We start from the raw sequence: 11,018 nt of genomic DNA, 5'->3' as shown, positions 1-11,018 counted from the left end.
TGAAACCAAGACTGGGACTTGTTCCTTGTAGAAAAAAGCAGCTGACAGGAGCCAGGGCTTTAACACCTTCAAATGGGTTCAGAAGATCCAGCTGAAGTTGTCTACACCCACCTCAGGCAGGAGGATGAAGACAGTTGCTGTTTCCCATTGCTAAGGGCTCACACACTCAATGGCCATCTCCTCATCCTCATTCTCCTCCTTCCCCTTGTGTTGTACTTACATAAGTAAGTTGCAGATACATAAAGAGTAGACATCTCAAACACACACCTTGCATCTAACACCCCTGAAACCAGCCATTCTCAATACCACAGCTTGTCTAAACAAAGGGCAAAACATCACCCATCCCACATCAAATACCCACATCTTATCACACACAGAAGCATGCTTTTCTCTGTGGTCTCTGCTTTACACACACATGCTGACACTGCAGGTGGCTAAAGATTGATGACTTACATTAAAAGCCAAACATGAGAGTCTCTCCTTATCTATTTATGAGCCGAAGTCCAATTACAGCTGATGAGACTCGGGCCAAGGCAATCATCAGAGCTCATTCAGATCTCTTCAGCTGGAGCAATGGAGGTGTCTGCCTTGCAGTGAGAGGCATGAACCCCACCAAATCTCCCTCAGCAATAAAGGGAGTTGATGGACCCAGTAAACACATAGAGGTGACATGGTGCATTCAAATGTAAGGAGATAAATGCTTCCCTAAGGACATTTGAGGTGATTCCTAAATCCAATCACTAAGTACCCAAAGAAGTGGAGGTAGCTCCTACCCAGCATTTGCTCAGCTGCCTTTAAACCAGATTTAACTACAATGAAAGCAGCTCCACCTGAGAGTGGGGAGCTAAAGCCATTAGGAGCTCATCAGCAGGAATGCCAGAAGCCAGGCACCTCATTGCCTGCTCATCATGACCCAGCAGGAAGATGCATTGCAATGCTGGCTGCTGCTTCTGCTTCCTGGAACCTCATGTGGTGTTTGCTCTGCTCTCATGGTCAGATGATAACCCCATTGAAGGCAGTGGCAGCCCTTAGACACAGCAAACCACTGGTTTCCTTAAACACACACAACAAGGAGCAAAATCTGGTTTTGAGAGCAGCAGCTTCAATGTGAAGCCACAAGAAGCAGAGTGATAGGGTTGTACACGTAGACTTCTGTTTTCAAGGCACTAAGATCTCAGGTTCCTGTTTAAACACTTGGTGGTGGTGAAGGAGAGAGCAGCAGGACATAAAGTCATTGAATATTGTTGTAGAAGGCACCAGAGAGACCTTATTGTGGCCTTTCAATAACTTAAGAAGGGCTACAAGAAAGCTGGAGAGGGGCTTTGAACAAGGGCTTTTAGGGAGAGGCCAAGGGGAATGGCTTGAACCTGCCCGAGGGGAGACTGAGATGAGCTCTTGGGCAGAAGCTTTTCCCTGTGAGGGTGCTGAGGCGCTGGCACAGGGTGCCCAGAGAAGCTGTGGCTGCCCTGGGAGTGCTCAAGGCCAGGTTGGACACAGGGGCTTGGAGCAAGCTGCTCTAGTGGAAGGGGTCCCTGCCCGTGGCAGGTGTTGGAGCTGGAGGAGCTTTAAGGTCCCTTCATCCCAACCCATTCCATGATTCGATGATTTCAGAGACAGAGAAAGGATTATTGCAAGAATTAATGGTGTCCCATTCTTTTCGACTTGATGCCTCCTGCAAGTTCTCCATGTGCTTTATCGTGCAGATGAGGGTAAATCTCAGATTTTCTATTGTGAATGTGCAGCATGGGAAATTCCAGTTAGAAACAGAGGGAGGGGAAAAAACCCCACTGTAAGAGCAGTCAAACACTGACATAGGGGCCAGGGAGGGTGTGAAACCTCTGCACCTGGTTGTCTCCAAGGCTCAGCAGGAAAACAACTGTCATCTGGGTTAAATAATAACCAGGGAATTATCAGGAAGCTTTGGGAACAAAGCAGGATTCAGCTGATTGACCCTGAGTGCCTGTGAGTTGTGTGTTGTTAAGAAATGAGCAAACACTTTGATCCTGCCTTGATTCAATTCAATCATGGAGCTTCTACCTCCAGCCTAGGTTACTATGTGTGTCTAGGACAGCCTTAAGGCTCAGCCATGGCTCCAGGTTTCACCATGGTCCTGGCAGAGGCTGCAGCCCTATGGGCTGAGGTAATGCACACACTGGAGTATTTTGGAGTGGTTTATGTATGCAATGTGTGTCCATCACCCATCAGCTCTCTGCGCAGGAAGACAAAAGGAGAGACGTAAGTGCAGGCAATGCCATTCATGCAGGCTGCCATGGGCTGACACATAGGAGGTCTGAAGGGTGATGAGCAACACCACAGCTCCTGTGCTCTGTTGTGATCAGGCTGCCATGGAGATCATGGCTTCTATTGCTGTCAACAGGGGAATGGAAAGCAAAGGTGTGGATCAGGGGACAGGGGTTCCTTGATTGTTTCTGCCCTTTGCTGGAGATTCATCACTATCATGTCTTAAAATGCTTTCAAAGCACCTTCATTCATAACAGAGGTCACACAAGTACCATAGTTCACTTAAATTCTTTGATGTCCAAAATGAAATGAGGTGAATGGTGCTGGAAATCATTGAATGAGGTTTGTGCATCAAAACCTAAAAATACTGCCTGCATGGCATCACACTTATTTGCTCTCACCTCTATTTCTCTTGCTAAAGGTGTTTTTGTCCTTTTCTTAAGGCCCTCAATGAATTTAACAACACTGTCTAGAAATGGAGTTTGATCCAGTGGAATGGTAGAATTCACTCTCTGTTTATTCTCATTTGCCAAGCAAAAGGGAGAGCAAAAAGGAAAAGAGCTTTAAGCTCATCAAGTTCAACCGTTCCCCAGCACTGCCAAGGCCACCCCTAACCCATGGCACTGAGGGCCTTGTTTATAGGGTTTGTGAACACCTGCAGAACTGGTGCAAGCAGCCCTGCCCTGAACAGCCTGTTCCAATGCCTGAGCACCCTCTGGGGCAAGAATTGTTCCTCAGCTCCATCTAAACCTGCCCTGGAGCATCTTGAGGCCATTTCCTCTTGTCTCATCCCTTGTTCCATGGGAGCAGAGAACAGTCCCCTCCTGGCTCCATCCTCCTGTCAGGCAGGCATAGAGAGCAATAAGGTCCCCCTTATTCTAAGATGAAGAGAACTGCATGCTTGCAGTTGTCTACCTCTGTCTTGATTAGGTGGAATAAATGACTAATTAACCAATTAGGTGAAATTAACTGCTAAATATAATTATCAAAATTTGGAGAATGAAATTAATTGTATTCTCAATCACATCAACCTGTGCATCATGTAACACGGTTTGCAGAAAACCCCAAAATGCTGCTCATACTTAACCAAAACCAGAGCATCTCCCTCAGTACATCCATTCTATCTGGTCATAAACTTACAACAATTAAGATCATTTTATTTTTGTGAGCTTCCTCAAAGCCTCCTTCACCTCCTTATTCCTCAGGCTGTAGATCAAGGGGTTCAGCATGGGAGTCACCACGGTGTAGAGCAGCACAGCCCATTTATCTGCTGCTCTTGAGCTGTCTGAGCTGGGGAATAAATACATAAAAAGGCATGCCCCATAGAAGATGCTGACAATGGTGAGGTGGGATGTGAAGGTAGAGAAGGCTTTGCGCTTGCCCTCGGCTGAATTGATGCTCAGGATGGTGGGTATGATGGCCACGTAGGAGAGCAGGATAACCAGGCTGCTGGACACACCAAAGAGAGATGCTGCAGTGGTCAGGATGGTGTGGCTGAGGGTGTTGTCAGAGGTGGAGAGCGAGATGAGGGGGGAAATGTCACAGAAGAAGAGGTCGATGGTGCTGGAGCTGCAGAAGGACAGGGTGGACATGCTGATGGTCTGTCCCACGCCATTGGTCAGCCCCATGAGGTACGAGCCAGTCACCAGCTGGAAACAGCACTTTGGGGACATGACAAGGGGGTACAGCAGGGGATGGCAAATGGCCACGTAGCGGTCATAGGCCATTGAAGCCAGCAGGAAGCATTCAGTTACCCCAAAGATATCAAGGAGGAAGACCTGAACCACGCACCCAACATAAGCAATGCTCTTCTTCTCTGACATCAAGTCAACCAACATCTTGGGGGTGATGATGGTGGAAGAACAGAGGTCTACAAAGGCCAGATTGCCCAGGAAATAATACATGGGGGAGTGGAGGAGGTGACTGGCCCTGATTAAGATGATGATGCCCAGGTTGCCCACAATGGTGACAAGGTAGGTGAGCAGGAAGAGCAGGAACAAGTAGACCTGAGTCACGGGGTCCTCTGTGAACCCTGCCAGGCTGAACTCGGTTGCTTGGGTGCAATTGCTTTGTGCCATGGGCTGGATGGTGCTTTGTGTGTGAGCTCCTGGCTGGAGGTTTCTTCTCCAAGAGGCAGGGATGTCCCAGGTGGAAAAGGCTCTGTGTGGTGGGAGCTGCTCAGAGACAGTCCTGCAGGATGGAAAGGGAGAGTTCAGGCACAGCTCAATGAGGAAGAGCTTGGTGAAAGTCCTGTGCCAGCACAGGTAAAACAAATGGGTGCTCAAGCAGTTAAACACCATGGCACAACGTGGTGTGTGCTCCTCTGGTTCACCTTGAGATGTTGAGCAATGACCTCTGTGGAAAGCAGTGGGGAGGTTGCACACCCGAGTTGCTTTACCTTAGTGCTGCACTTCATCGCCTTCGTTAGTGCTGAGCCTGGGGCTTGGAGACCATCCGGCTCAACCTGGAACACAGAGAAATGTGGTGCTTCCACAGTGCAGAGCTGATCCCTCATCCTCTTGTGGGCATTTCCCAACCACTTGCTTCTTCCCTCTCTGCTTGATTTTCTTGACCTATAGAAAGTGCAGGTTGGACAGGGCAACCTGCTCTAGTGGAAGGTGTCCCTGGCCATCACAGGGGCTTGGAGCTGAGTGAGATTTAAGGTCTCTTCCAACACAAATCATACTATGCTCCTATGCAACCTTACACAGTGGTTAATATCAGTTTCCCCTCCCTCCTGACACACTCTGTCAGATCTAAAACCTTTTCATGGTTCTTTAACCTGTTCCTTGAGTCTCCGATAGAAATGGGCAAACCCCAGAGCTCAGCAAACTCTTCATGAACGCATGTTTCGGGGAAAAAAAGTAATCTTTTGGAGCTGCCTCATCTCAGCAATGGGGAGCACCCCGAATGTCCTGTACAGGAAAGCTTCTGGTGCTCATCCAGGAAACATCTGAGGTCACTGAGAAGAAGAAGCCTCCTGAGGGTGTTCTCCACCACGGTGATCTCCAAACCTGCCTTCTCAGCAGCTGCATGGGGAGCACACAGCACAAGAAGCTCCCTGGGAAGCCCAGAGCATCATCAAGAAGCCCAGGACCCTGCAGTCAGGCAGGAGATGAAGACAGGAGCTGCTGCTTGTTGGCAAGAGAGAACCACAGGAGAATGATGGGCTGAAAGATTCTGCCCCTCACTTACATCTCAGCTCTGTCTCTGCTGCCCTCCTCATGCTCTCGGAGATGGATGTGAAGATGAACGTGCCTGGAGCTGTGCAGGGAGCCTGGGAATGAGCCAGCATCAGCAAACCGCCTTCCTATTTCAAGTGATGTGGGGATGTGGGACTGTGAATCTCTTTGTGCCCCAGGAGGTGACAAAGCCCAAAGCAGGTCATTATCTCTTCTCTGTGTTGATTAGTTTGGAGAAGAAATATACCCAGAGGAGATGACCTCAGCTTGAGCAAGCAACAGGGCTTTCGGCTCCCTTAGAGCAAAGCACAGAACAACCCAACCTTTCAAGTCCACTTTTGAAGCACTTCTGAGGCAGTTACAGCTTCACAAGGGCTATAGTTGACATTATCATGGCAGGGAGATGAGGGGGATCTCGCTAATGGGAGCTGGTACCAGGGTCCATCAGCAATCCCAGCACCACAGGCAATGAACCAGGTTTCCACCCATTTTCAATTCCTTGTACTCAAACCATAGCTCACAAGTTTGGCTGCAAAGGAGCCAACAGAAGATCGTGGTGACCTTGCTAACGACGAGGTAAATGCTGTCCTCTACTTCTTGTCCATGCAAACATCAATGCTCACATCACCCAAGGCACTCAGGTTTGTCAGGAATGACTTGGCCTTGGTCCCTCTGTGCTGGCTGCTCATGGTCACCCTCCTGTCCTTCCTTTGCCTGGACAGGGCTTCCTGGGGAATTTGGATCTTAATCCCATGGGGGACACAGGCAGCCCCAGTCCTTGTGCTCTCCTTGATGATGTCGTTCACCTTCTTCCACCCATCGTGCTGGAAGCACAAGAGACAAAGGAGAGCCTGAGGGAGCGGTGCCCAAAAGTGGAATGAAGGAGATGGGGAGGAACAGTGAGGAGTGTGCTAAAGGACTGAAATGGGCAGCAACAGGCGATAAAGGCCATTCTGAAGAGTGCTTTAGGGCTGCCCTTGTCACTGGTAGCTCTGATGAATGCTCCCAAGCCCATCACAGAATCCCAGAGAGGTTTGTGTTGGATAGGACCTTAAAGCTCCTCCAGCTCCAACCCCTGCCACAGGCAGGGACCCTCTCCACTGGAGCAGCTTGCTCCAAGCCCCTGTGTCCAACCTTGCCTTGAACACTGCCAGGGATGGGGCAGCCACAGCTTCTCTGGGCACCCTGTGCCAGTGCCTCAGCACCCTCACAGGGAAGAGCTTCTGCCTAAGAGCTCATCTCAGTCTCCCCTCTGACAGGTTAAAGCCTTCATAGGGGTTGTGGGGAACCTCCTTCTACAGCCAAACATGAAAGGAAAGTGCATGTCACACGGATTCCCACCAGAGATCATCCGGATCCCCTGGCAGTGCACACTGGGAGCAAATCCCCACAATGTGGGCATCATTTGGGGTTCCAACGCCTTCCAGAGCCACATCCTCCCCTTTCCTTCTCTCTCCAGCAGTAAAACCATTCATAGGAGCTGCAGAACGTGGTGCAATGCTGTGGATGAGCCCCCTCCACCCTCCTCTTATTGTCAACTCTGCCTCTCTCACCTCCTCATCTCCCTGCTCAATACCAGCCCTGCAGCCAGAGCAGGAGATGGATGGGGCAGAGCCTCCTCTGCAGGGCATGGGATATGTGTATGGATGTGATGGACATAAGGGGATGTGCACGGATATGGTCCCTCCTTGCTTTGCATCAGTCCTGGTCCCAAATGCTCTCACTGCTCACATAGCCCTCGTGGGCACCCTGCAGGACATGGAGGGCAGAGGCCCTCCTCTCCCTTATGATGGCCATAGGAAGGATTTAAGCACTGATTGCAAAGAAGTCAAAGCTGAGTCCCAGTTTGGATCCAGCTGCATGCAGAGCAGGGAGGGATTTCAGCCCTTGCCCAGTGCCTCCATCACCAGGGTACCACCAGGGGCAGAAACCATCAGCATCCATATGAGAATGTCCATTGTTTCCTGCAGAGCCCCAGCATCCTTCATCCTGCCCCATGGTGTGCATTGAGGTGCTGGAGTTTGCAGTTTGAAGGGGACTATGGAGCAGCCCCTTTGCTCTCTGCCCCCTCCAGACTTTATCCCTCTGTCAGTGACCTCCCTGCACACATTCCTGGTCCCCAAGGTGACAGCTTCTCCCCATCCATCTCCTGCTGTCAGGCTGGGATTGAGCATGGAGATGGGAGGTGTGGGACAAGATGGTGAGGTTCCGGGTGGCAGCACAGAGACAGGACCAACGTTTGGAATGGGTGCAAGGGGACAGGGGACCACATTGCACATCTCTCTTCCCTCTTCCAGAGCTGCAGAGGCTCTGCACGAGCAGCCACAACACTGTGGATGCTGCTGTGCTTTTTAATATGGCTGAGCTGGTGGTACCCAGAGGGGCTTTGACCAGGAGAGGGAGTCACAGCAACCCCTATGTCCCTTCAATCGGATGTGTGACATCACATCTTCCTTCCTTGTGATGAAACCAAGAGGAGAAGGAACATCAAACTTCATTTCAGTTCACAGTTACCATCTTTGAGGAAGAAATTAGCCACAATTATCCCAGGCTTCTTTTCCTCACGTAAAACACCAGTCAGCTTTATTGAGTTATAGCCTTGGTCACTGATAAATATCTGTTTTTCTTGCAAGATTCTTGACCTTGTCCCTCAGCTCCAATAAAATTCCTCACTCTTACCTGTGAGGTCTTTATTAATGCCTCTGGGGTGGGAGGGAAGAGGAAGTGTAGTTTTACATTTGCTTGCTGAAAAAGAGTCAGAGAAAAGGTTTCAAAAGATTCATTGCATTCGTTTGTGCCTTTCAAGGAGAAGAAGTTGGTGGGAATCAAGGTCTCAAGCTGCACCTTAAAATGTCAAGGGGAATCCCTCCCCAGGCTGCAGCTTCACAGGAGATTTCACTTCATGTAAGGAAGTGTAGAAAATGTAATACCTAGTGCAGATTGATGAACTGTGCTGAGACTACCCAGTGTTAAGGACAAACTGGGCATATCAAGTGGTCCTCCTATTCATTTTAAGTGGTGTTTTACACTCTTTTTAAGTGCCCTTTACTTAAATGGTGAGAGAAATGGAATTCCAGCTGGAGATAAGCACCCACATCCCATGTCCATGCCCAGCTCACACTAAAGCACACCAGGAAGCACCAAGTGGTGGGTTGCACTTATAAATACAGCATGAGGCAAGTTTCCGTTGGTGAAAGACAATCCTGAACCCAGAATCAATGGTAACCGAGAGCTGCCTGGGTCAGAAAGAAGCAAAAAACCACTGGTGTGGGAAAATGTTTTTCCTTTACCTCTTGTGAGGGAGAATTAACTTCTATTTGGGAAGTACATGGGTCATGAACAGTGTCTTTTGTGTGCTCTGGAAAACAGCAGTGAGAGGTCTGTGGAAAAGTGACTTCTATCTGTGGTCAGTGAGGAAGCCAGAATTGATGTAATTACTTGCTGATGAGCTTGGCAGCACAGAGACTTTGATATCAGAGAGCTTCTTGAAAACATTCACCACACCTTGGTTTTTTGCTTCTTTCTTGCATATTGTAGCTGAGACATGTAGAATATATACAAATAGAATCATAGAGCCACAGAAAACCCAAGTTTCACCTCAAGAGATCATCTGGTCCAAGCTTTAATGGGAAAGGGAGCCTAGATGAGAAGTGTCACGTGTAAGGCTCATCGCTGCTTGATGAATTACCCCACTCTGGTGTTCTTATCCCCTCTTTGGTTTAAGAAAAATTCCAAAGCAGAGACAACTGCAATACATAAAGGTTTACCTAGACTTGGTGCTACATTGCTAAGGGAGGTCTGGATTGCTATAGTCTTGTGTGTGGTGGATCCAACTCAGGGGACTCCCAAGAGGAACCTCAGTCTAACGTACAGGGGAAGAATAGCTGTCAATTCCAGCAACAAGAAACAGGCTTGGGGTTCTGAAAACATATTTGATGACAAAAGCATCATTGCATGAGTCTGCTTCAATCTTTGCAGAGAAGGGATCTACAAAATTCAGAATCCCCTGGCTGTAGACACAAAATTCTCATATCAGGTAAATAACAGAGGTCCTGCCATAGAAGCCCAATATTATACTTGGTAAAACAGAATTAAATCTCTTAAATAGAGATGGGGGACAAATGGGCAGAGGGTGGGATGAAGCCGCAGCTGAGGCTGCTCAGGGGGATAAAGGTCTATTAGTTCACCCTGGGACAATTCATCCCTGCCTAAAAATGCTCATTTCTCACCCTTGAATACAGTGGAAGCCCAGAGGCACCAGCTCAGCTGTTGGACATCTAGGCACTACATGTATATAACCTCACGGGGGCTGAAAAACTGGGCTCTCAGGTGTGCACAGAGAGGGACAGCAGCAAATCCAGAGATGGGGTCATTTGTGCATCAGTTTCCATTTGAGGACCCTCTGCAAGATCTGAAATGTCTCTAAACCCATTCTCATTCTGTTGCCAATGTCAAAGTGAAACTTTTGCATGGTCCACAAGTATGTCAGAAGCATCATACAAGCTGCTCATCACTGCTGCCCTGTAGCTGTGCTCAGGGATGGCTCACTCATGCTATGTCTTTCAGATGCTCAAGCACCACAATGCCTTTCAGAGGTGATTTCACACCCTTTGCTTTCCCTTCTCTTTGTTTTCCTCTGGGAAAGCATGAGCAGCCCTAGAGTCTTCCTCCCAGGAGAGCACATGCAACTGTATTTACAGCCCCAGAAACACAAGCTGGGCTCTTGGAGTCTGGCAGGAGCTCCCCTCTCTTCACATCAGGTGCTTAACAGAGCTGATGCTGGCGCGTGGATGTTCTCTGCTGTGTTGAGGATAAACCCTTGGCTCCCATTCTTGATGGCACAGGGAAGGCACAAGAGGTAACACTAACACAAAGCAGAGCCTCGCCTGCATTGAGGCAGTGGGCTGGCTTCTGCATGTCCTCAGGTCGTCTTTTTTCTGTCTTGGTCAGAAAACAGCCTTACCAACGTGGGTTTTCTTTATAATAAGAGGGAGCAATGTCTGATGCAGGTTGTGTTTCTTTTATATAGGCAGCTAAAGCAAGATGCACTGATTTATTCAAGACTTAAATGAGGATGAATCTCATTCTGTTATAAAGAAATGAAACATTTCAGACTGTCAGCAGAATACAGTCACTAAGAAATCAGCCTTTGGAATCAACATGTTGTAATATCAATTCCATTTTAAAGGAAGCAACCTAATGCCTATGGGTTTAGGATGCTTCAGCATGCTGTAGCTCAGAAAGGTAGGTCTCATGAATTTACCAGTGTGAGTGTTATCTATTGTGAATAAGCTCAAATAGTTTGATAAATGTGGTTTGGTGAGTGAATGATAATCAAAAGCCAAGAGCAAATGTCCAGAGGTCATTCATCTGTAAGCTGTGATTTCACTGGGACTGGGACTTTCTCTTGCTCCACGCTTACGTGCGATCCTATGAGGTTCCTCTGAGGTGTCTTCTGACACAAATTTCCTTCAAACTGAAAGTGAATAAAGATCTGATTCTTTACTCAAACCTGAAAACACACGTGCTTGACTAAATCCAGAGTTTAATTTTTCCCAACATAGAAAAACAAAACTGCCATTAACTGCTTCAGGA

The 11,018-nt window shown here is 48.3% G+C and overlaps 1 protein-coding gene across 1 annotated transcript; it reads right to left on the bottom strand.

The window, feature by feature from the left end:
* Positions 1 to 3,425: 3,425 nt before the first annotated feature.
* On the bottom strand, positions 3,426 to 4,319 carry LOC133282313 (olfactory receptor 5G25-like; the record flags this gene model as incomplete). Its single annotated transcript, XM_061478345.1, has 1 exon — positions 3,426 to 4,319. A coding segment is annotated over exon 1 (894 nt), but the record flags the coding sequence as incomplete, so codon positions are not given.
* Positions 4,320 to 11,018: the final 6,699 nt, after the last annotated feature.

This window comes from Pezoporus flaviventris, unplaced genomic scaffold, assembly GCF_033815535.1.
Source record: "Pezoporus flaviventris isolate CSIRO_AGI_PZ_B2104156 unplaced genomic scaffold, CSIRO_AGI_Pfla_v1 ptg000116l, whole genome shotgun sequence".
Classification (NCBI taxonomy): domain Eukaryota; kingdom Metazoa; phylum Chordata; class Aves; order Psittaciformes; family Psittacidae; genus Pezoporus; species Pezoporus flaviventris.
Note: the sequence above shows the minus strand (reverse complement) of the source record. Positions and strands in the feature narration are given on the sequence as shown.